The 27,715-nt window shown below is 36.3% G+C and overlaps 1 protein-coding gene across 2 annotated transcripts in view; it reads right to left on the bottom strand.

Moving 5' to 3' along the window:
* LOC113055339 (sodium-coupled neutral amino acid transporter 3) overlaps positions 1 to 18,374 on the bottom strand; it is a 41,542-nt gene extending 23,168 nt beyond the window's left edge. Inside the window, exons 1-5 of one of the 2 annotated variants that reach the window (XM_026221578.1) lie at positions 18,033 to 18,374; positions 2,997 to 3,182; positions 2,001 to 2,033; positions 1,743 to 1,839; positions 1,514 to 1,629 (exon numbers count right to left, since the gene is read on the bottom strand). In XM_026221578.1, coding sequence (XP_026077363.1) covers positions 1,514 to 1,629; positions 1,743 to 1,839; positions 2,001 to 2,033; positions 2,997 to 3,100 — 350 coding nt within the window. In that variant the 5' untranslated portion in view covers positions 3,101 to 3,182; positions 18,033 to 18,374. The remainder of the gene's footprint in view (positions 1 to 1,513; positions 1,630 to 1,742; positions 1,840 to 2,000; positions 2,034 to 2,996; positions 3,183 to 18,032) is intronic. The other variant, XM_026221579.1, reaches the window with a different exon arrangement.
* Between the last annotated feature and the right edge of the window lie 9,341 nt (positions 18,375 to 27,715).

Below are 27,715 nucleotides of genomic sequence, written 5' to 3'. Positions count from 1 at the left end.
TATTTTGAACAATACTGTATATGATAATTTGATGAAATCTATTCTGAAACTCCACAGGAGACAAATGTGTGTTTACTGGGCTCTTTTTCTCAGGAGATCTGAGAGCAGGAGCCTCAGTTTGCTGTCCATTTAATCTCACTGACTGTTGTTTTGTGATGCTAGATATTCATAAGTTGTCCTTGTTTGTGATGTTGTGTACTTCCGGGAGTCATAGATTCACTATCGCCTCTAGAGAACCGCTGCCAAGATTCAAAGTGGCACACAAAATCGAGCCTGAAGTCAACCCACAGCTCACACAGGGGCAAAACCCAACATCAGCATTTCAGAATCTGTCCTCTATCTTCCTCTATATACAATATATACAATTCAAATCAGCATAAAATTTATGATAGCCTATAGAGTATCAAATGGTCATGATAAGCCATAAAGCAAATAAAAGAATACAAATTATTATACTAGCATACAGTACATCATATCCTAAAACTCCACAATGATATCCGCATAGCAAGGTCTAAAAAAAATCCCATAAACTTAATAGTTAGAGTAGGTACCACACGTAAAGAATCGGGAGTATGGAGAGTTCAAGTGTGCCAAATATCGCAGAACCCCAGTCACACCAAACAGCTCAAACCCAAAGCCCTTTCAGAAAGGAAAAGAAAGAAAGCCTCAACCCAGATTAAAAGGCCTGACTGGTTTTCATAAAGCATGTATAACCTAATCTTCATGATCACAGCAGAGACCCATGTTTAGTAGCACAGACCTTACAGATCATGCCTACAGTAGAGGACAGACTCTTTGTTAACAAAACTAATACAGCGTTTGGTGTGAATGCAGAGCTCCCGTGCAAAGTGAGTGTCCTGGTACAACCCGCTCAGCTATACTTACTGAAGGTTATTCAGGAAACAAATCGCTCTGGCAATCTGACTTTTCTAAAAAAAAAAATTTAAAAAAAGCTGCTCTACTAGAGGATTAAAACAGTGGGAACAACAGTTCACAGAATGGGATTGAACATAGATCATGACAACTAACAAACTGTAGGGAAGCTGTGGCATTGTGATACATTTTGCTGAAAAAAGTACTAATTTCTTTCTATCAAACAAATGTCTTACTGATACCAAATTTTAGAATTGTGGTATACATTGAATGAAATATAGGGAACAGAGTTATTGTGCAAGACAAAGCAAGTACTTCATAAGGATTCATTAATATGATCAATTAACAGCATGATGACAATTGAATTAGCTTATTAATAAACACTACAATAAACTCATTAGCATACATATTCAGCAAGAACAACAATGGCTTTAATTCTCAATAAAATATCAGATGTTTGACCTGCAATAAAAAAACATGATCAATTCTGGCTCTAATGCTTCTCCACAAAGTGGTTTATGAAGGTATCAAACGCACAATTCATTTATTCTTTCTAGCTCAAAGTGAACTATATATTCTCCATTAAGGCATTTCCCTTACAAACTGAATGTATAGAGTGAAACCTAAATCTGTAACTTACATAAAGAGGACAATGCCTGTGTTGGCCATTGCATACGCTAATCCCAGAATTCCACTTCCCATGATGGCGTTTCCCAAATTGAAGACGGACATCCCGAAAGAAGTCTTTCCCTCAAACTAAAAGGAACAACAGAGCAATTAGTCCACATATTCACATCTGAAAAAATATTATCTTGTCTGGCACATTCACAAAATGCCATACATGAAATTTTAGCAAAAGTTCAACTCACATCCGTGAAGTGAGGGGCTTTCTTGTCATCTGCGTTGGACGTGAACTCTGAGCTTTCTGCCAGGTTTGCCTCTGCATTACCTGGAGTTCTGTCAGTGCTATAGACACACATAACACACATAAGGGACTGCCTGGCAGTGAAATTTAATAAAGGGTTAATGTCACCAAAGCACTAATTTAATGTGGGTGCTTTATTTAAAAGTGCATGAAAAAAAAAACTGTTTTGTTTGCTAATGTTTCTGCTCTCTGTATGACAAACCTTGCATTTTCAGTGCTATTTGGTACAAGTTCCCTACAGAGCAATGTAGGAGCCGCATCCACGAGAGCACAAGAGACATGAACACATTCTTAGATAAACACCACTGAAGGCATGTGTGGCCACAATCAGGAGAAAGTGATTTGATTTGCTTATGTGAAGGCGAGGGGTTCTTCTACATGCAGTGTGAATTTGTTTTGCATATAAAAGAACATGCAGGTGTTTCTTCAACTAAAGACACTTTTAAGTCTTGCAGAGAGAAAAAAAAGAATTACCTTAAAGGACAATTTTTTGCATTCTCACTAATATATATTTTGCTTCAGAGGAGCATTCTATTTTTTTCTAAACCAAATAATTATGCATTTTGCAACATTTTTACATGAAATTGCTTTTGTCTTGTTAAGGCTAACTTCATAGCCAGCATTCAATGTATTTTATCTTAATCTGATAATGGGTATTATAGATAATATAGTATTTGTATTTCAATGTGCCCTAAAGAACAAATATAACCTAAAGAACAAAGTTAGTTTTACTAAAAATCTATTGTTGCCACATAAAAAGTTCCTGTAGTTGAAGAAGCACCCATATGCAGTAATTTGCATGAAAACACCAACACAATCACAGACACATTGGATCTGTGAACACAGTTATGAGAGCATAACATCAGTGCTACTGAATGTGCCCAGTGATGACTGAACTGTGCTGTTCAGTGACATTTAAGACAGTGATGACAGACAGGCTTCACCTTATAAAGGCAACATGACTGGAAGCTTTAATGCTAGCTGGAAGATACAGCAAAAACACACACTGATGTTCACACATACTGTACACATGTGCTAGCAAAAGCTTAAGGCACCCCATGATCGACTGAATGATGGATTGAATGATAAAGCTTATACCAACTGAAACTGTATTACAAAATCCACACACATTGGATGACTGACAATAAACCATCCTTAATCAGACGACATTAAATTGCACCCTTGAGTGAATACTTACTGAGCTGCATCCTCTGATTGGCTTTTTATTGCAATTGCAGTTGTCTCCTCTCCAGCTTCGTGCCCCTTTCCATTGGGGATAGCGTTCATCTCAGCGGGCTCCATGCTTTCAGAGTGATTCAGTCTTCAAGTGTGCGTGTGTGAGAGGATGATCTATAGAGAAACTTTGTGTCGGTCCCTTGTTTCCCTGTGAGAAAAGCATGCAAAAACCAGTACATATTGATCAAAGGAGAAATGGTGTGTTCATCTGTGTAAAATGGAGCAATAAAGGTACATGTTATGTAAGACCTTAAAAAAGGGTAGTGATGTGAACCTCTAGGCTCACTTAATTCAGTTGTTGTTGTTTTTTTTTATTTTTCAGAAGACGACAGTTCTCAGACAGAAAGACTCAGAAATCGCGATTGTATTTTCTTCAATATTATGATGCATATTCAAGTGAAACGGCCCCTCAAACTTGGGGGGAGGCAGCACTTGATATTGTGAATACATCAGATTGTTACATGGGGTGTATGCATTTTTTAAACGAATAATGATGCCTGGGATAAATTATTTATAATAAACACTTCAAAAAGAAAAGTTAATTCTGATGTCACGCTGACTTTAAGCACAAGCACGTGCTGCATTCTCAATGTTGCCACTAGGGTTGATATAGCATGCATTAAAGGGTTAGTTCAGCCAAAAATGAGTGTGACTGCTGTTCCTGTTGACGGACGACATTGCTGACATGTTTTCTGGTGCGCTCAATAACAAAAACAGTGCAGTCGCACTCACAACAGACCCGGAAGAGAAGACAATGCTGAATAAAGTCGTAATTTTTGTTATTTTGGGACCAAAATGAATTTTCAATGCTTCAACAAATTCTAACTGACCCTCTGATGTCACATGGACTACTTTGATGATGTTTTTCTTAACTTTCTGGACATGGACAGTATACCATACATACGTTTTCAATGGAGGGACTGAGAGCTCTCGGACTAAATCTAAAATATCTTAAACTGTGTTCCGAAGATGAACGGAGGTCTTACGGGTTTGGAATGTCATGAGGGTGAGTCATTAATGATAAAACTTTAATTTTTGGGTGAACTAACCCTTTAATGTGATCTGCGTTTTCTCTATGGTTAGTTTTCATGTGAACTACCATCTTGGAGAAACAGTTTGAATAGAATTTTTAGATATCTTTTATTATAATTTACAATTTTCTTATAATTTTTCTAAGTTGAAATTAATTTGAAATAGAATTGTAATTAAAAATTGCATAGGGGGAAGGAGACTTACATCAACACCGGATGCTAGCCGTGTGGCACAAAAAAATACAATGCACCTTCATTACTTGTGACACGTAGGACAAATGCATTGGCATTTTGAATCCTTGTGTCTGGGGTAGACACCGTTATAATGAAGAAAAAAAAGAAAGAAATTCGTATAACTGCAATAAGTATAATTTTTTATAACAGAAAAAGGAAGGTTCGTCAAGACAGACTCTGAATGACAGAATAAAAAAATGTCTTTCCTTTACAGGCCTTAGAGACAGACAGAACTTCCTCTAAGACTTTGGCTCTCTGTATTTCATTCATGTGTTTCTTCTTCTTGCATGACAAAACAGCTCCATCAAATCTCTGCCACTGCCAAATTAACTTTGCAAAACAGCCAGTAACCTTTTGCACCGATACTGTACAACTGAATAAGTCATCACTTTCCTGACTCTACTGAGAGGTGTTGTTCTTGCTTTCCTCCTTTCACTATATGGCTCCTGATGTCTCTATAGCTGTTTTTGTGGTCTCATCCTGCCTTCATTGGTGCATGACTCCCTGTGGCTGCTTACGATGGACCTGTTGGAGTGCTGAGTCCTGAAAGCACAAGCTGACATGGGTCTCCAGGCTCCCATTTGGCCCCCTGGTATACCCAATCCTGGTCTGAAAGGACGAAGACTTAGTATCACAGTAGATATAAAGGAAAAACAGAAGTAAGGGAGAAGAGGAAGGGAGGGAGCCTACACTCCAAACCAGCGAGCCCATTGAGGAAGCCAGTACAACCAGCTATGACCAGCTCAAATCCAGTTCTGCTCCTCTTTGTTCATTTATCGTTCATTCAGCTTTTCTTTTTTTTACTGCTTTCTTCCCATTCCTTTGCTTTTAATTAGGAGAAGCTTAACATAACAGCCATGCTCTCTTCATGCTTAAAACTCTGGGCTGGCATAACCTCAAGTTCCCCCTCCATCTAGCTCCTTTTCTGTCTTCTAACCCCTCGTGTTTCCCCGCTACGCCCCGCAAACTTGAGCTGAAAACGAATCGGTGTGAACTCTGAGAAGATAAACTCTGGATAATCCAGCGAGATTCCACGTTACCCGGCTTGCTGCGCATTCACGCCGAGAGAAATGCGGTTGGGCAGCAAAGCACGGTACACAATTGGGCATACTGTGTGGTTTCCTGGGAACAGGGTTGGAGGAACAGAAGGGTGATTGTGCCAAGCATCATTATACCAGTGGGGCCTCCTTGGCTCAAACTCGCCAGGGCACTTGAAGGGCTGAAAAGGTAATTCATTGGGCTTCCAAATCCCCCAAAAAAACGTTGAACCTTACATTTGTGAATGCATCATGAATTGGGAAGCGGGCCTATGATGGGGGCAGAGGTCTGTGCCAAGATGCTGAATGGAGAACCAGCCTGTCCTTCATGCACTCCGCTAATCAGACAGACACTGGCCTAAACGTAACAAATAGACGGTTACACATGATTGGCCAGAGGATTTCAAGGCTTTGGGCGGAGTCAATTGAGCGAACCGTAACAGGTCCCATTGTTGCATATTCAAACACATAATAGCCACTGCATTCGATTTGCGCCGGAACATGCGACGACTTTCAACCGGGTCTGAAAAACACAAACAGATTTTGTTTTCATTCTCCTCCGATGTCTGGCAACTACTAAACACACTGGGGAAGAAACGGCATTGCCAACTGGGTCATAGCTTAGGTTTCTTGAATAATGAGAAGTTTATTCACAGATTAAATACTTAAAGCAGCCTGCTTTCAATTGCCCATCTAGACTAAACCCGCTAGAACAGACGCACACTTCCGAAGAGTCGTAACATCGCCTCCCTACTGATGTAACAATGTCCCACATTCTCAAATAGAGGCTGGGACATGCTAATCTGTACTCATTATGTCTGCATGACATCAAGCAGTCACATGCAGAAAAGCATGAACGCTGCATTTGTTGTGAGCTGATGTGGTTTTGTCAGGAGCTGATTTAGCTCTGGGTCTGTGAAAAGCACTTATTGAAAGTGCTACATCGGCAAATCAATGTTCATTAAAAACAGCCTACGAATGTGTTTAAAGTGTCTATAAATTACTATTATTAAGACTGGTTCATCCCACTCCATCATGGGATTCAACAGCAGCAAAAATTTGAGTGCGAAAGAGGAAGAAATCGAATGGATTAGAGCAAGAGGTGGAAAGTCATTAAAGGGATTGTTTTATCCAAAAATGAAAATTACCCTATAATTTACTCACCCTCAAACCATCCTATGTGTATATGACTTTCTTCTTTCAAATGATTACAATTGGAGTAATATATAAAAATGCCTGGGGTCTTCCAAGCTTTATAATGGCAGTGAATGGGTGATATTCGATAGTCCTATAAAGTCCAACAAACTGATTCCACCAATCATAAAAAGTGCTCCATGACCTCCTGAAGCGAGTCGATGCATTTTTTTAAAGAAAAATCTCCATATTTAAAGCTTTAAAGATAATAAGCGATATGCTGGTTTGTTGCTCAAAAGTATTATTATTATTCGTAACATTATTATTAAAATCAGTTAGGCTGCTTAATACTTTCATGGAAAACATGATACATATATTTTTCCCAAAATTCTTTAATGAACAGCATTTATTTGAAATAGATATCTTATGTAACATTACAAATGTCTTTTGATCAATTTAATAAGTCCTTGCTGAATAAAAGTTGTGCATCTACTGTATGTTTAATACTAATAACAAAAGAAGTACATCTCTTCTGGGGACAGTGTTTAATGCAGGCACAGCTTGACTTTCTAGGGTGAAACAGTCCTAAAATGACCCAAATAATGTGAGAGAAATATCACTTTGTCTCCAAATAGCACAGAATCTTATTTACAAAAATGAAATGAAAGCCAATATGAGATGAAGTGAGACAGAAAGAAAGATGAGCAAAAAAAAGAGAAAATCTTGCACCCCCCTAAACACAGCAAGACCTGTGAGACAGCTGACGCAACTCTACGGCTTCAGTGACGTGGGCAGAGCTGCATCAGGACGTCACTCGGTCCAGGGGTTTACACAGCACTGGAACGTTTGCCCTCAGCTTTCAGATGTGTGTGAGCCTTGTTTGTGGTTTGGTGTCCTGCTCTTAAATGATGCCTGCTGTGTGATTGCTAACAGACATACCAGCTGTGTGTATCTGGTATATACTCACACACTTCTGCTATTCAATTTGTTAAATATACATTGTGATATCCATGGTAATTTCTCAGTCAAAAGCTTCAGGTCTTTAATTAACTGATGAAGGATTTGGAACTGCTGCAAACAGCCCTCTGTCCTTCCTACCATCTGGATTATAATCTCAGATTAATGGTATTCTGTTATATTCACTCTTTTCCCAGAAAAAAAATAAAATAATAATAATAAGGTTATTACTAAAACAACATTATGGGAGACTTGTTTTAGCTTTATTTATTGGGAAAATTTAAGGGGCTCTTCTCTTGGAGAAAGACAGTAACAAAACAAAAATCACAAACACAAATGACCATATTCAGCAGGAAAACACAAAAATAGTAATACTACAGAATGTTCAAGCAGAACTTTTTTTCTTTGCATAACTATTATTGTCGAGATCCAAAAATGACAAAAAGCATCATAAAAAGTCATTTGTACACCTCATTAATGTGAATGAGAGATGTGATTTGTGGAGCCTGACTGCCTCAATTTACTTCACATTCAATGGAAAAAACAGCAAATACAGCCCGATTCCACAGAAGAATTAAAGTCATACAGGTTTGTAATGACATGAGATTGAGTAAATGATGAAAGAATTTTCATTTAGAGTCATTATTACTTTAATATCTGTATGTTGGTATAATCATACAATTCCCTCCACAAGAGAAATGGAGGAGATTAAACAGACTATGAGATTTCTCTCCTATTTTAGAAGTGCAGCTAATACAGCAATGTTTTACATGAGTCATACTCCACAAACACAATCCAACACACATGCACACGAGTGCAGAATCTGTTGGATTTTTCAAAGCCGTCACACGGGGACTAAACTGGATTAGAACAGCATCACATGCCCGCCTGACTGCAGCATAAACATGCCTTCATTCGCCGTCAAAAATAGCACAGAACATTCACACTCAGTCATGTGACAAGCAGAGATGTATAACGCTAGCATCACACCGTTCATCCTGTGATATGAAGAGCAGACGTTCTGTCAAGGCTAATGCTGAAGTGTGTGGATAACAGTCAGCTGTGGAAGAAACAGATCCAGAAACAAGACATAAACAAGCGTGTCAAGGATGAAAATAGAATTTCTGACTGACAAAATAAAAACACCTTGTATTTCAATGCAAAATTCAGTTGAGGGTTTAAGTAATTGCTGTTTAACCTAAGTGAAGGCTAGTTGATTTTTTTTAAAAGACCCGTTCACACCAAGGAAAATAATGATAATGATAACTATAAAGTTTAAATAATCATTCTAATTTTATGAGACTTTGACAAACTATGACAATATTGTTCACTTTCAGAACCATTTTTTACAGCTTTAAAGGGGTCATGAACTGAGAAATCAAAAATCTGTTGACATATAAGAGGTCACTGTATAAAAACATCAGAACTCTAAACTTTCTTGTTAGTCTAAAAACAGCTTAACACTTTTATTCATAGTTTGGCTGGTCCTGCGACTTATAGTAAGGTGCGACTTATTTATCAAAATTAATTGACATGAACCAAGAGAAATTAACCAAGAAAAAACATTACAATCTACAGCCATGAGAGGGCACTCTATGCTGCTCAGTGCTCCTGTAGCCTCTACCTGAAAACATGGAGCGCCCTCTCGCGGCTGTAAATGGTAACGTTTTCTCTTAAATGCGACTTATAGTCCAGTGCGACTTATGTATGTTTTTTTCCTCGTCATGATGTATTTTTGAACTGATGCGACTTATACTTAGGTGCGACTTATAGTCCGAAAAATACGGTATATGGAAGCCAGTCTGCCAAAACAACAGTATGTAGAATGTGCCACTTCATGACGTAATAGTGTGACTAAACCCCGCCTCTGCAGATGATGATCAACACCTGCTTCTACATCACTCTCATGCATGAAGTGTAAATAACGAGTGAGGCAAATGCAGGTTTACCCATAAATCATATGATAAAGATGCTCCAAAGACAACAAGACACTTGTGGAAAAAGGTTGTGGTCTTTGCATTGCCTTTGGAAAGAATGGATGAACTTTATTTTTTATTAAGTTCCAGACTGTGTCAGTAAGAACTTGGTCCTTCATTTTACCACAGATTTGTTTACAAACAGCCGTATTTCCATGCAAGGAGATGGAGAATTTAAAGCGGCAGCAAAAGTGCAGCACAGGTTTATAATAAACAGAGTGTTATGTGTTGGGGATCATTTTAGTGTAAAAACAAAATAATGCAATGTCAGTTCTTTCAAATATCAAGCAGCCCAAGTTCATAATGGCTGTCACAAAGGCTTGGGGAAGGCCCTCACAAGAAGTCTACAAGTACACCAGTCCACACAGGATGATGCTGGATCAAATGGAATACATTGCGTCAAACTGCACCAAGAATCAAAAACATCAAAGTTAAAACATTAGAGCTACTCAAATGTCATTTGTTATCCTTTGCTGATCATAGTCTAGTGCTCATCTTCATATGTACTGCACTTCACTCCTCTTTTTCTCTTCATCTGGAGAGGGTTTGAGGACTCAGTGATTAATGAGATCTGTCTGATGGAGATTAATTCCAAGTACACCAATTTAGACATCAACTGTCAACCCTTCATCCCTCTTTTAATCTGACAAATAACATGAAAACGTTCACTATTTTTTTTTTTTTTTGCTATATGCTCACCAAGACTGTATTTGATTAGACGTACAACCAAAACAGTAATATTGTGTAAATATTATTACAATTTAAAATAACAGCTCCATTTTAATATATTCTAAATTAAATATATTAATTACACAGCCATTACTTCAAATATGCTGATTTGCAAGAATCATTTTATTTTAAACATTTATATTACATGCTGTTTAATATTTATTTTTTTGTTTTGTGGAATCCTTGATACATTTTTTTTTCAGGATTCTTTGATAGAAAGTATAAAAAAGAAATATATATATATTTTAACCAGGGCTAAACAAGAGGTGACATCATTGTGTAACAATGTTTCCATTCGCTCCACTAATTACAACAGGAGCGCTACTGATCTATTGCGCTATTGTCGCAGCTGTGGTCGTACTTTGCGTTTGTCGCAAACTTAAATCTGACAGACGAGATAACACAAGGTGAAGCTATTTTTGATGTAACTTTTCAAAAATGAATATAAGATTGACGTTGTCTGATTGTTTTTGAGCATTTTATGGTTAAAAAAGACTGCACAGCCATTGAATAAAAAAAAAAACATACAGGACAACTGTTCTTCTCCTATATATAGGTAGATAGATAGATAGATAGAACGACAGGCGGACCAGATATTAGAGTGAATTTTTATTATTTAAAATGAAAACCCTTCAAATGGTTGACTGACCCAGCACTGTCAAAAAACAACGAAAAGCAAATGGGTTAAAGCTGCGGTAAGGAACTTTTGACGCTCTAGCAGTTAATAAACAGAACTGCTTGCGTCTTGCGGAAGAACATCGTAGCCGGAACTACTTCTCTCTGTTTATGTCTATGAAGAATCACAAAGGTACTGGGTTACTCCGCCGCGGTACCCCCCGAAGCAATCTAAAATAGTCCGAATATAAACACTTATTATAGGTGCACCCTAGTGATTCAGGACAAGCTAAAAACAAGGTTTGGAAAATGGATTCATGGTGTAGCTACTCGCTTATTATATAAATTTTTCTACATTTTGAACACAAACAAAGTTGCGGACCGCAGCTCTGATTGGTTGTTTCTTACCGGGAGCGGATGACTTTCTGCAAATGGCAATAGGACCACTGGGAGGAGCCAGAGGAGCTTGATTTTTTCACAGATTGTCTGTCTCATATTCTACTGTCAGGACATAATGAAAGGTTTGACAAATATGTAAACAATATATTTTTACAAAAGTTACCTACTGCAGCTTTAATGTATGAAACCCAACAACCTGGGTCAAAATAACCCAGCATGTGTTCTGTCCAAAATCATTATTTACCCAACGCTAGATTGCCAAATAACCCAGAAATGGTTTTTAATTTTTTTGACTCAGCATTTTTTTTAAGTGTACAGGCAAATAAAGCAAGTGTACTGCAAAATAATGCATGCAGGTGCATCTCCTTTGGGAGGGGATGATCGTCACATGGTTGTACGTCACATACTTCCAGCGCAGCTTTCCAGCAAGGAGATTCAGCAGATCTCATTTATCCCCGGCAAACTCTCTTGCTGTCATCTCAGAAAGAAGCTTCAGGCTCAGAATGAATCTGTTAGATCTTGGTGAAGAGCTTTTTCATGTCGGCTGCCACACTGGAGGGCTTGGAGACATCACAGGCATCAGGCATTGGTTATCATTATGAGCTTTGCCTGGCCTCTTTTTCCATCCCTACTCACCTTCACTCACTCTTTCCTGCCCAAATGCTTTCTGTGTCTCTTTCCCCGGAGGCAGCGTGAAGTGTGACTCATTGCAAATGTAATTTATATTCCTGTGCTCCACATCTTATCGGGGCTGCTCATGTCCCATCACTGAGATGGCCACAGGTAGTGGAGTCAACATCACACATGCACAAACTAAGCACAGATAAAACACAGACCACTTACAAATAGTAGACCTAAAATGGTTTCAAATCAGTTACTGAGGTTCCATTCCCGAGACTCAAACTCGCAACCTTTGGATTAAGAGTCCAAATCTCTAACCATTAGGCCACAACTTCCCTGTTAGGCTGCTTAAAGTTACAAGATTTTTTTTTGGATGAACCCTTTGTGTGAAGAATAAAGTCTTAGCCAGTGAGAAGGGACAGATTAAAAAGTGTGACTAACATGAGAGATTTCATTACTTTAGTAAGCTGTAAATAAACAAATAAATGTCAGGAAAAGGGAAGGAACAAGGGATGTGCTGGTAAGCTCTCGCATTAATCCAGATTGTATAAAATGATGGCATGAAGAAAGAGAGCATGTGATTGCATAAAAAATGCAGAGATTAAATGCTACTGCCTGACTGCACCGAAGTTGATAAATCACTGTAAAAAAAAAAAAAAAACACCTTAGAATAGATATTGAGATCCATTCACACATTGCATTATGGGTAGCTGACCCTAACCAGATAAGATCCACATTCTTGTCATGATTCTTTTTCATGTTATGTTGGTTTACTGTGCACTACAGCCAAACTAACTAACCTACTTAAAAATTGTATCTGTACTTGTAATCAATCTCATTATATCTGCTTTATTTTTTCCATAATTTTTTATAGTTTTGTGAGAGAAAATATTTAAAGCTTGAAAACCTAGAAAAAAGTATGCAACTTATTATTGTTCCTTTTTTATTTTTTTTATTTTTATTATATAAGGCTATGACATTAAAAAAATGTAATAAGATAAAAAAGTGGCTAGAAGTATTGAGAGAGTTAAATCAAGTGAAAGTACTCACTCTATAAATCCCATAATTAATATCAAGAACAATCAAGTTTGAGTAATTATATCCTGCTCACTGGAAAAAGGCTCCATCTTCAATAAGAATGTGTCTTATTTTAATTTCACTACATGTTCAGAGGCCGTGCCATATTTGTTTTCCCTTCACAGCTTCTCCATACAGCTGCCATTTCCGGTGAGTAGGGGCATGTTTCGCTGTCAGGAAGTTATTGTGTGGCACTGATTGTCGAGGAGAACACTGAGGCAGTGTTGAGTCAGTCAGGCGCTCTGCAGATGAGGGAAGCCTCCACATGTTGGCATGTCTGCAACAATAGAAGAAAGTAACAGTGGTCCAAACAGGGCGTATCATTTCAGGTCGGCCCATCAAACACCATTCTGTGCCAGTGTCCACACACCAGCCCCAAACAAAGGGACATCCTCTCCTGTCTTCCCTGATGTTCTTCTCCGGAGTCACGTGGTGAGAGCAGAAGATTGTGAGGGGATGTCACCGTGACCAGATGGCAAATCTATATACTGCTGGCACCTCTGATGAACCAGAGCGACCAATCAGAAGCCGATGTTCATCTGATCACGTCAAGAGACCGCCAATCACATTCAAGGTCTCAAGACAAAGGACCCTAAGCATTAATTTCCTCTCTTACAATAACACTATTGGATGAATAGAGAGAGACAAATGTTTCATTGACTTGCAGCATACTTGGCAAGAATTAACGGCATTGTAATCTGAGTTCCATTCAGTCAAAACCTTTATCCAATAATTTAAAGTAAATTACATTATTTTAATTTTGGTAAATGATTTGTTATTATTATAGATAATATTATAGACTTATGAGTAGGCTTTAGGGTTCAAGAGGTTTTTAAATGTGTGAACTATTCAGTCATCATTTACCCTTTTTTTTTTTCTTTTTCTTATTTTACACAGGTTTGGAATTATGGTGAGTAAATGATAGAAGGGGGGGGGGGGGCGGTTAATGTGTGCCTTGATGTGTGCTGTGTCCAAAAGCAATACTGTACATGTGACTGACTGCCAAAACCACTTGGTTAACTGGTTTGAACAAGACCAGATGATTCAACTTCAACAGATCCAAAAAAGGAAACTGGATCTTGTTTTCCAGTGGAATCTGAATCATGCACTCAGTATGGATGCATTAAAAATCGTTAAGTCAGCCAGTTAGACTGCTAGACTCCAGAAAAAACGCTCTGACTAAATCTGAATGTTGGACAACAATGCTGCTCTGCCAACACTACAGTGTAGATCTACAACCTGATTGGCCAGTTCCCAAGAAATACTGACTCCCAAAGATGGAAATTGGACCAATGACACATGATATGACACAGAAAAGAGTTTTGTCAACAAAGCTGCTGAAATTAACTAAATTTATTCACACTGAATCATTACACAAAGGCGATATTAAGGCACCTTAAACTAAAATACAGTTGCACACATTTTGTTTATTTATTTATTTATTTAAATTTGCAACTAATAGGGGCTGGGTTTTGACATAAATGTTAAAATTTGTACGTAATTTGATTTCGATTTTGATTCAATTCTATTCAATATGGATTATTTTGGATGTATATTAGGTAAAGGATAATTTAAAGGAAATTTGCTGATTTGTATACAAACACTTAAAAATTACTCAAAGTTGTTGTAATATTGAAGTTTTAATACTAACTTAACTTAAAATTACATAATTATATTTCGACTCCAATTCGTTTTTTGAAATATAAACATTTAAATGGTGGCTGACAAATAAAAAAATTACGGATTTATTCAAACATGAATTAAATATTGATAATAATGAATGTGTTCAAAATAATTATCCCACACATCAATTATTTCAATTCAAAAGGTTAAGCACACAACATAGAAAATATTCAATTAAAAACAGACAGTAAAATAGGAAAAATAACTGTTTTTGTCCTGTATACTGTTCTACACAGGCACTGAATATGTCTGAATATGCATACTTCCATACAAAGGCTATGTCCAAATTCATGGCATTCAAAAAATAGTAGTAGGTGAAAAGTACCCTGATTGACCCCTACCACAGAGATTCTGGAATGTACATTCGACAGACATTTTACTATCCAATGAAGCCACGGGAGAGGAGATGTGATTGGCAGTGAAGGGACACTGATCATCACATGACAATGACAACATGACAAATGTAGTACGTGAATTCAGTACCTATGATTTCAGATGCAACTTTTATTTTACAACTTCTGTTCTGCTATTACTTAATAATGGTCCTGGTCACATAAAATATCACCATGTAGCACATTTCTAATTGGATAAACTGTTAACTAATTGCAGGTTAGAAACACTCTCTGCTCGTCCCTACTTAATAATTAACAAGAATCCATTTAAAACCTCAGCGACGCACAATTATGACTTGCTTACTATAAATATTTGTATAAATTGTGAAACAGAACATGTATCCGCAAGTGGGGCATCATACAATAGACGTCTTACATTGTGTAGTAATGGAAGTTCTGGCTGTGTTTTCAGCCCACTCCAGGCACACAATTGACCCTACTCAGAGCTGTCACAACAACTCTCACAATCTGCTTGGGATGTGAAGTGCTTTCAACAGAACCAGTGATAACAGACCATGCTGCGCTCTATCTGTTTAATAACGTCCTTTCGTCCTTTCTTTCTACACACGAAGAGTGCTAATCAATGTTGTTATTCAACTTCTGAATCTAACGCTCTGGGAATTTTAAAACGAATGATAGGTCCAAAATTTTGTCCATCAATAAATGATCTACTATCTTACATATTTAAAATAAAATAAAATTACATTAAAGTTCACCCAAAAATGAAGACTGGCTGAAAATGTACTCACTCTCAGGCTATCCGAGATGTAAGCTAGTTTTGTTTCTCTAGATTTGGAGAAATGTAGCATTACATCACTTGCTCAACAGTGGATACTCAACAGTGAATGGGTGCCGTCAGAATCAGAGTCCAAACAGCTGATGAAAAAGTCCATCCCCTGTTGTCTTTTCACCACAGTGAAAGTCCACCGACATATTTGTTTAACAATGGCTTAGACTGTTTTCACTTATAAACTGTGCTTGATTTGTGCATATTTCTCTACTGATTTATTACAAACACACACATTTCCATTTCACAAGACATTAACTGATGGACTGGAGTCATGTGGATTCCTTGTGGATTACTGTGTATTTTTATCAGCTGTTTGGACTGTCATTCTGACGGCACCCATTCACTGCAGAGGATCCACTGGTGAGCAATTGATGTGATGCTAAATTCCTTCAAATCTCTTCTGATGAAGAAACAAACTCATCTACATCTTGGAAGGGCCAACAGTGAGTACATTTTCATTTTGGGGGGAAATATTCCTTTAAGAAAAACAAAGTCACCTTGAGTCATAAAAACCATGCATCTTTACGGATTCAAACTCTCTTGCAGCACACTATTATTCACATTTCACACATATTAAGCAAATAAATGTCTGCTTTTCATTTTCATTCAGCAGCAGTGAAAAACCAGCTGTACTGATAGTACAAAGATCAGACTAATCTACTATGGCTGACATGGTTCAGATCTGACCCATCCTAGTAAATCACTTCTAATGTTTGATTTCATGTCACGCTTAAATTTAATTCTATATCAAATACAAAATAAATAGCCATCCCAAGATGCCATAAGATAAGAATAAATAACCTTTGTTGAGGCATTTCCTATTGAACCACCTTTGAAACTCTAAACTTGATTCGTTTTTCGAGTGTCCTAAGGGCTTGTTCCAATGACATTTCTGTGTATTTCAGGGGCATACAATAAGAAAAACAGTAATAATGTAGGTACAGTATATGTCCACATAAGAATCATATTTCCTGTATTCACCTGTTATCTTGATTTGTAAAGTGTCACTTTAGATAACTGGGACACAGGAAGAACAAACATCTAAGACGAGGTGCATTCAAAATGACAGGACTAGAGAGAAATCAATTATTAGGAGAAAGAGACAGGGAAATCGTGCATTCACTCTTCCTCAGCTAATCACTGGTTAAAGCACAGCACCTTCAGTGCCTTAATCTATCACCTGACGTGCCCTACAGAGTGAACACACGATACTGAATATCTCAGCTTCACCTAGGTCACTCCTGCTGGGTCGCATCTACAGACGCTCTGGGATGATACTTATACAAAGGCACAGGTGCACACAGGAAATAAAGTAACCATTGTCCATTCATACAAAAAGAAACTGTCATGTAATGAGTCTTAACATGAACCCGTAAAAAAAAAAAAAAGAACTTTGATGACAGAGAGAGGTTAGGTATAAACATACTAGTTATCAACCTACACAAGCAGGTAGTTCTTAGAAAGTTAATATATAATATAATTTATACAAGTTTTATATTTTTTGTTTTCTATATGAAAAAGTGTTTCTTTGTAAAAATCCTAAATATCTGTTTTTTAACAATTTACAGACCTTGACACAGTCATGAGGGTCTATGGTTTTTTCCTCTGATTTTATGATTGTCACAAAACAAACATTTCTTTTTTTACTTTGCTCAGTAGCGAATAAATACCTACAGTATATATATATATATATATATATATATATATATATATATATATATATATATATATATATATATATATATATATAATATTGACTTTTATTAATATAGATATTACAGGCTAATATTTAAGACTTTTGTTCATTTATTACAAGCAGATGGACCACACTGATATTTCATGATTTGTTATTGACAGTGTCTCTCAAACCCTACTGACCTGTCTAACGTTACTTAGCATCTTTGGGTAATTCTGGGGGCGTGCAGACTTCCTGGGGGCATCGAAGACGATAACTATTTAGTTTTGAAATCTGCACGCGCACCTAGGATGGCCAAAAATGCTGTGTAGGTAGACACCGTACCAGGATTTGAGACATTTTAACACACAGGAAAGTTTCTGCTGTTACTAAGCGACAGAAATTACTATTTACACACTGACATTTAAATAATCCACACAATTAATTAACGCACGTAGAACAAATTATTAACGTATATTTTACAAACACGTTTAAGGCGTTCATCAGTCACAGGGGCAATAGTTTTCTATGTCCTTTGAGAAATTATAATGCCATTTTTACAAGACGTGTGTCGCAACGGACTAAAAATATGGGAAACCACGACATGTATTGTATCTATGAAAGAATATTAAAAATGTTCAGTCTTACCGGACGGATATTTTTGATGGTGATGAATATCTGAGAAATGTCCTTCAGATGAAGCTCTCTCCGTAGTTTACCTCAGATAAGATATGTAACGTTACCACGCCAGAACTTGAGGATGGAGATGTGAGGACCGTCCTCCGTGAATTACTGCCGTTATTCTCATTGACGTGGAGCCCGTGAGTCGGTTTGACGGGGTTTTAAACTGGGCTGTGACGACTCTTCAGTTTCCCTGCCTCCGATTGTCTAGACCGAGCCGCGACCAATTAAATAATTCTATTGAACCTTCGTCACACACTGGACGCAACGCTCCCTTGAAGCCTGTAGTGCGTGAGCTGATTTAACCGGTGCGTTCAGCGTGTGGAGCGCCCGCTCAAATTTGATTGGCTGACTATCTATATGGGGCGACGTCAGAATTCAGTCATACACAACCTGCCACCGCTTGCTTGCTTTGCTGCTGATGGAGTGTTGATGGACGCTAGAAAAGAGCGCCGTCTATCTATCTATCTATCTATCTATCTATCTATCTATCTATCTATCTATCTATCTATCTATCTATCTATCTATCTATCTATCTATCTAAAATTATGCAATATGTACTTTAAATGCTTAATATTTACATTTTTATAATTTGAAATCCAGGGTAACTTTCACACATTGCATTTTTGCTATCTGAATACATAATCTGAAAAATCTGAACGTGCATGTTTGCCACTAAATTCTCCACAATTATTCCTGTAATGATTTGGATGTGGTGTAGAACAGCAAATTGCTTTTTTTTTGGCTCAGATTTTCTACAGCATGTGCATTCTGTTGATTAGGGAAAATTGTGGTTAATTTGGATTCAGATACAGGTCATTATGGGATCCATTAAGCCTGCAAGTTATTGGAGAGGTAAGCAGCATCTAACTCTGTATTTTAGGCAGACTATAGGGGCGACAGCATGTGTGCAACATATGGCTCTATACATTAAGTAAATAATAGACACAAGTTTATATCCTGCATGTGATTGTGGGCGCATAGCAAGGATATACAAATAGGACAAATCCCTAACAATTCAATGACTTCAAAGGCCGGTTTAATATTGAGTGTGGATGTCACACTGTGCTGTGGCTATGGGGAGCGAGATCTTAAAGGCAGAGGCATATCCCCAACCACTGTGCCCTGCTGTACTGGTCCCAGGTGTGTCACACAGCTGCGTCCATATCACGCATGTAGCACAGCAGTGAGGATCTCCGGACAGCCTTTGGGGGACAGTGTGTACCTCCGCACAGCGGGTGACTGAAATACTCATATCCTTAACAACCTCACCAGGAATTGTGAGAATTCATATACAGCCTTGCATTTAATATTTTTGAGGATTTATTTTTATTTTATTTTTTATGAAATAAAAGGATCTATAATGAGAACTTATGTGCAATCTGTATATGATATGATTAAAAAAAACGTCTTTGCACCTTTTTTGTGCCCTGTTTGGTACTTTTGAATTTTCACTTCAGTATGGCATAAATAGTGAGAGTAGCATGTTAGAATGAAAATTTACTTTAAAACTATTTTTTGTTCAGAAATTGGTAGTAAATTTCAAAGAAAGAAATGGTAACACTGAATAAAACATAAACATTTTGAAGTATAAAAACAGAAAAAGTATTTTCTTGTAAAACATACTCTAGTAATCTTTGTTTACAACTTTTATTTTTTTATTTCATTGGATGCTATTCTGAACTCTATTCTGAGACAGAAGATTCCGATGGAATTTATTTTCTTCTGCATTCAGTTCAAATGCTTTGAGTAAATAAAGCCTGCTTTTTGTTTACCGTGAAACTACCACATTTTCCATGATATTAAAATGATTCTGTTGTTGTAAAAGATTATATAGTTTTAATGTTTGATTTAGATTTTTTAACAAAAGATTAATTAAACATGAAAAAAACACTAGATCTTATGTTTTAATATTTTTCAGTTGTTTAAAAGTGACAGCACTACAGTTAAATCTCTGACTTAGAATATTGCTGTTTTTGAAAGTGTGAGATAATTACTTTAGACACAAGTAGGCTCCATATCCCAGCCACAACATACATTACTTGTGTAAATTCAGATCCGTTACACAATCTGTTAGCCAGTACCATGAATCTTTTTAAGGTAAAAGCTTGGCCCAGCACCCCTATTTAAGATAACGAGGGAGGAGGAAATAAAATCCAGCACAGATAATTAACTCCGTTGTGTTATCTTGTTGTTGGACGTAATGATCAAACTCAATCAAGGTTGGTTTTTACAGCCCACCCCGAGTTCTGATGGGGGAGGGCCTTTTTTATACTGTTCTAGAGAGAGAAACATTTCCCAGAAACCCTAAGATACATAATTCTAATCACATTTTGATGAAATGTTTGCATAATCCCTCTCTCAGTTTTTTATAAATAATGAAAAGAAACTGAATGTTTTTGTTGTTATTTTAATCAGAACCCATCAGGATTATGTGGCTGGGTTACTGTGTTAGGTCTAAGTTTGCAGTAATACTGCAGAGGTTTTCATCTAGACCATTCTTTCATGCTGTAGTCTTGAAAATACTTGCCACGTGGCTTGTTACACAGAAACTGGCTTTACTAACAAACAGTAGCGAAAAACTAATCATGCCTGACAATGAAAAGTTTGGGGTTAACTGGACCTCTGGTAATTCATATTGCATAGCAGAGCTAGCAGCTTTCACACCTGCATGACTTAGTTTCTTCTTTCCAACGCAATTGTGACAAATTTCTTCTGCGGAAACAACATGGACCCTATTGATTTGTATTATGCAATATTATATATATATATATATATATATATATATATATATATATATATATATATACATATATATATATATATATATATATATACATATATATATATATATATATATATATATATATATATATATATATATATATATATATATATATATATATATAATATTGCATAATATTACAACAACATGAGAGTGAATAGATGATGACAGCATTTCTGTTTCTGGGTGAATTATCCCTTTACGGGGTTATTCAATTTAATGTTAATAAGAGAAAAAAAGACACTAAAGAAAGAAAGTTAAAACATACTCCGAATACTCAGAATACCCATACTCAGAATCTGTGCTCTGCGTTTAACCTATCCAAGTGCACACACACAGCAGTGTACACACAGCAGCTAACACACACCACCAGTTTTTGATGTTTTAAAAAATAATAAAAAATATATAACAAAAATACAAGATATAATAAAATCATTGTATATATTTATATATATATATATATTTTATACAAAACAAATAATAGCTTCATATATCATAAAATGTAAAATTTTAACAGCAAACATTCCAGTTATTCCAGGTTACTATAATACCCAATGACATGGGAGAAAAAGCTCTCAGATCTAGTGCTAAGAAAAGGAAGGTGCAGCACCTCTAAACACTGCCATAATACAGTCTAGAGCAGCAGCACATCAGTCTTTGAACAGTTTATCAACATTAGACATCTGTCATATCACAAACGTCATGTTTGTTTGTTGTTCTTCTCTGTATATCATAGGTCAGAGAGTAAGTTCAGAGAGCAGACAACCCCCACCCACCCAGTCAAACCCCCTCGCTCCCCCACAGGTCTTCACACGGCCTGCGATTTTTCCTTTCAGTTCAAGTTTTTTCTTCTTTTTTTTCAAACACTGTGATTGTAGCAACAAATGCAGGTGGTAACAATTGGTCTCTGAACTATGATACTCCAATTTTACACAAATTGTAACATCCTGTTATGGTGATCTGATATAGTTTAAATTAAACATTTTCATTTACACAGAAAAATGAATGCAAAGCCTGAAGTTAAGCCAGTGGTTACTGAAAATAAAATCAGGTCAAGTAATTTTAGGGCAAAGAGCTTCAAGTCCAAAATGTTAGGTGTCTAGTGAGACAATTTGAAGCAAAAGTAAATCCACAGTGCAAGAGCAGATACAATATAACCCCACAATACAACCCCAAAGAGTCTCAAAAGTAAAACCAGATTAAAATAATAATAAGAATAAATTTATCTTCCACAAATGAAGTCTGTGTCTGTGACTTTATAGAGTTTATTGGGTTCAGATGTTGTTCATTTAGACAGCTGCAGGAACTGTATGAGATGAACCGCCGGCTTGAATCACTGCTACATGGCTTTAAATATACAGTATTACAGTTTTTCTTTGTGTCTCATCTGTTTTAGGGTTATTGGGGACATTTGAAGGAAGCCCGAAATGCTTCAATCACCAATAAACACATGCAGAAATGATCACACAATGAAAAATCAGATTTTCACTGATGCTTGGAAATAAAAGAGCTTAAGGCACAATGAAGACACTTTTACTTTTACAACTAGCTGATTTCAAACAGACGAATACACTAACACATAAAAACCCACATTACAAAAAAAAATTATATAAAAAATAACCGATGCTTTCAGTCACTTCAGTCAAACTGGCTAAAAGGCTACATGTGGTGTTGAAACATCCTGTTTTCATAATGTTGTAAGAGATTTGGGCTTAATTTAGATTTTCATCAGATAAGCAATTGCCATTGAGATGAACAGGAATGATAACTGATTGCTTTCTTGTTTTATTGACCTCCATGGAATTTATATAGGAGCATCAAAGCAAAGTATAAAAAACTGCCCGTTTAATCCCACAGGTCAGAGAGAGAGAGAGAGAGAGTGTGTGGGATTATATATAAAATGTATACACTTTTGTTTTTTATTCATCAATAACACATTAATTAAAACTGACTCTAAAGACATAATGTTACAAAAGACTTCTATTTCAAATAAATGCTGTTGTTTTAAAATGTAAAATACATCATGGTTTTCTACAAAAAAAATATTAAGCAGTAGCTGTTTTCAACATTAATAACGAAACAATAATAAAATAAATTTTCTTGAACAGAAACATTTTGAAACTTAAGACTGGAGTAAAGGCAGCTGAAGATTTAGCATTACCATCAGAGGAAAAAAATGGATTTGAAAACATTAAAAATATTTGACAATATTACTGTTTTTATTGTATTTTTATCAAATAAATGCAGCCTATCTTAGCATAAGCAAATATTTCCTATTTGAATTGTAATGTATGTATTTATATTTTTGCTATAAAAACCTTGATCATCACTGTAAGTGGACATCAGGAAATGAACCCTGTAATTAACCAAAACACCCAATTTCAAACCAGTGGTGGGAGAAGGTCAGTCTATAATAAACATTTTTAAGTTTATACATGCATAATATTCAATGATTAATGCTGACGAAAAAAACATTACTTTCCAGGGACATAACACAGTCACAGACAAGGAAAAATTACAGTGACCGCAGTTGGCTCAACACACTGAGAAACCCAAACCATCTCCAAGTTCCCATTGAACTGAAGCCAGACCACTAAAACTACAGAACAGAGCCACCCGAGGACAGACTGTTCCAAAGGGTCAGCGGGGAAGGGATGTGAGGGATTATGTCTGTGTAATGTGTCTAGATTTGTCTTGCACATAAATTAAACCAGTCCAAGTACAATTAGCTCAAAGATACAAGTGAGAGTTTTACAAAGACGCTTGGTGTAAAAAAAAAAAAAAAAAATCAATTTAGATTATTTAGAACAGCAAAGACACAGAAAAGCCTTGGAACTATGATAGAAATCACATTGCAACACCATAGCAACCACAAAGAACATTATAGTAATCACATAGCATAGCCCTGGAACCAAGATAGTAACCACCCCAGAACAACAAGCAAATGATGAAACCTGATTACATGTAATCTGAATCACATAATCAGATGCCAAAAATTAAGTACTTGTAATTAGATTACATTACATTTTAAAATACTTGTAATCAGACTACAGCACTTTCACTGATTACATATCATTCACACAATAGAGTTACCAGGTGGCTGTAATTGCACAGAAAATTGAGGGGTCAAACAGCATTTGACCACCGGATTTACAAAGATCTTTCATTTTTTTTAAAAAGGGTTCTCAACATTTCAACATCACACAACTAAAACTAAATGTAATTAAAAAGTAGTATGACTATATTAATCGAAAATATGTAATGTAATGGATTATGTTACTAACTACAATTTTTGTTACGTAATTTGGAATCAGCAATGGACTGCAGTTAGTAATCTACCCAGAACTGCACATAACAACCACTCGGAACACCTTGGCAACTGCAAAGAAATGCCCTGGTAACACTCTAGAAACAAGTGATTTTGTGACATCTATAAGTTAATGTGATGCTTTTTTCATCTGTTGTCAACTATTCAGGGATCTTGAAAGAGAAACACGTGTCCAATAGCATAGTCTCTGCTTGCAACCCATAGTAACTTATGATTGTTTCTGGTAAATCAATCTCTCTGGAAGCGGCGAGGGTCAAATGCCCTCATGTAACTATCTATGTTTCACAACAGTGTCCAACTTTCTCAAGGGATTCGGTGGCCTTTGAGGGACACTGGCATACGTACATTCATTTGAGAACTGTTGTCCTTAAAAAGACCTTAACCTTTTAATTCTATGAGAATGAATCAGATGGGGCTCAGATTAGCAAAGAACAGCACTTACACAAAGACTGATGAGCTTAGGGTTCCTCTTTGTTTTAGATAGATAGCTGTCTGAATTGTAAGTGGGAAACAAAACTCAGAATTTAGCTCATTCTTATACAGGTGCTGGTCATATAATTAGAATATCATCAAAAAGTTGATTTATTTCACTAATTCCATTCAAAAAGTGAAACTTGTATATTAGTTTCATTTATTACACACAGACTGATATAATTCAAATAATTATTTCTTTTAATTTTGATGTTTATAACTGACAACTAAGGAAAACCCCAAATTCAGTATCTCAGAAAATTAGAATATTGTGAAAAGGTTCACTACTGAAGACACCTGGTGCCACACTCTAATCAGCTAATTAACTCAAAACCTTTAAATGGTTTCTCAGTCTAGTTCTGTAGGTTACACAATCATGGGGAACACTGCTGACTTGACATTTGTCCAAAAGACAACCAACACAATCGTTGCCAATAAGACAGGAATCATTATATCCACTTTGCAGGGCACTTTTCAGTCGAATAGAACAAACATCTGATGTGATAGGAGATACATAGAAAATGTACAGGGGGTGGTCCTCAAGGGCTGGAATTAAGAACCACTGGATTAGATAATAGATATGTGACAGAATGGGAAAGAAATGTCAAAAAACATAATGCGTTCTTGCATTTATCATGTCACTACAGCTTGAAAGCACTTTAATGACTATCACATTTTGTACTCAGACAGACAGTTGTGGAGAAGTGTTTAAACCATTCATCATAAATACAGTGAGAAAAGACAGCTGCTGTAAAGCCACAAAACCACAATCAATAACTCTGGATAACGGCTTGAGGTCTCTACTAGTATTTTATGTCAGCCACCTGGATATCCTTGCTTTTATGAATTCTGTATATAGACATTCTCTTTTTCAGGCATTCAGACTTTTGGTGCAGACCGAAGTAAAGGACATGGAACACCACAGGTGCTATGACTATAATCTATAAAATATTAGCTGACCCCTTGCTGCTTCAAGATGAGGGAGAATTAAATACACATATTCAGGTTATTTGTTTCAGGTTCATTTTTAAATACATTCCTCAACAGCCCCTAAGCATAAAAACTGCCACTACTGAAACTATATTGAGAATAAGGAGAGCTGGGTTGGGTTAAAATGGAAAAAAAGCTGAGGAAAATTAATACGCTTCTGAGCCCAGACTAATCTGATGACAGGACCCAAGCAATTTTATTTTTCTTGTAAAGGTTGAGGAAATGGAGCCCTCATAATTATATTCATAACTGCTGTAAATGTTCATTGGGCAAGAGAATAAAAATAAAGGTCACACAGAGACCAACTTCAATTTCAGACCTGGTTATTTACTATGTTAAAGTATTGAAAGATTGAATACTCTATAAAAAAAAATAATAATTCTGGCTTTGATGGTTCCATGAAGAACTTTTAAAATACATATAACCTTTCCATCGGACAATTCTTTAAATCATTAACATGAAACTAAACAAAAACCAAAAACTAACAAAAAAACACTTATTTTAAGAACCGTTCACTAGCAGATTTGAGGAACCAAAATTGGTTGTATTCTATAGCTTAATTGTAAAATTATCTAACAAATAAAATACAAATATATATTAACCCTTTCTGGCCCTTTATTTTTAAGAGTGTGGTGAATTTCAGTGCATTCCTCTAAAACAACATATTCATCATGTATGATATTTCTCAGTGCAAAAGCAATAGGGATTTTTTTTTCTCTTGTTGTGACTAAAACAATTGTCCATCCGCAATTGCCTGCTTGCACTGGTTGAATGACAAACGCTGTGGACAGATCATGAAGAACGGAACAGAGCGTCCATGAGGCAACGTCTGGGGACTCAGGCTGTATAAAGAAAGGCAAAGTGTGAGACTGCCAGACAGCCACCCACCAATCTGTGAAAATCTGCCTTTGTTTTAACTGCTTGCTTTAGACTGAACTAAATATTACATTATCTGAAAGGGTTTTTAAGAATTAATGTCTATACAGTAGTATACAGTCTGCACACACATGTAGCAAATAACAAAAAGACAGTTGGACACGCAATTCCAACATGAGCACACACAACACAGACAGAAGCAATTAAGCATTCTGATAGTCAGTCAAAGAGCAGGAGCCCTTCAAGCAAGTAACAGACCGCCTACACAACTTCAATAAATTCAAGAATGCCCTATTTATTTTACACACACACAGTAGAGCTGTTTTGTAAATGAAAGCAAGGGATTTCTAGCATTAGAACACTATAATTATCTCTCATATTCATCATATCCTAAAAGTGCCTTTTTTTGGCAAGACGGTTTCCAATTGCAGCAAAGCTTACCACACAGGCTCAGAAAAAAAGTTTAAAAAAATACAGTAGTTCTGATGCCGTTCCAAACCCATACGGTTTTATTTTACAAAATTACATTTAAACAAAAATAGATGTTCTGAAGGCAAGAGGAAACAGCAAACAAGATGTACAGGCAGGAGAGGTTTATGAAGCGGATGGAAAATATTTCTCTTTTTCCTTTTTTTTTTTTTTTTTTTTTTTAAATTGTATTATTTGTTATAATAATGATAGTTCGTGATATTTTATGACATTAATCAGAGAAAGCAAATGTTTCTCTACTACCACTTAAGAATCACTGTCATTAAGCCTAAAAGCAGTAATACACAACAGACACTGCCACCTAGAGGTAAATTAATATTAAAATACCTTGTGTGTATAAGGCATTTTACACAATTGATCCAAAGTCAGAGTACAAAATGTCTTGAATTTTTTGTTTTTCCAATAAATTTGTATGTATGAAAATTGTAATATCCAAAGTACACATTTCTAATTGTACAGTTAATTCTCAAATTATATTTTCAAAAGGTTTAAAATATTTGTCCTTTCCCCAAATTTGTCTCTACCAAAACACAGTATTAAAAATTTAATTAGAAGGGTTAAATTGACCTATTAAGAAATGTACACACATAAAAATGTAATGATATGGAATCCATACCCCTCCCCCCACCCCCATTTTCCCACCTCCCAATTTAAAGTACCCAGTAAAATTTTTTAACCGTATTTAAGAATTAGTAATACAATTTCAAACCC

Source organism: Carassius auratus, chromosome 36, assembly GCF_003368295.1.
Source record: "Carassius auratus strain Wakin chromosome 36, ASM336829v1, whole genome shotgun sequence".
Lineage (NCBI taxonomy): Eukaryota > Metazoa > Chordata > Actinopteri > Cypriniformes > Cyprinidae > Carassius > Carassius auratus.
The sequence above is the reverse complement of the archived record's forward strand: the minus strand, read 5'-3'. Positions and strand labels throughout refer to the sequence as shown.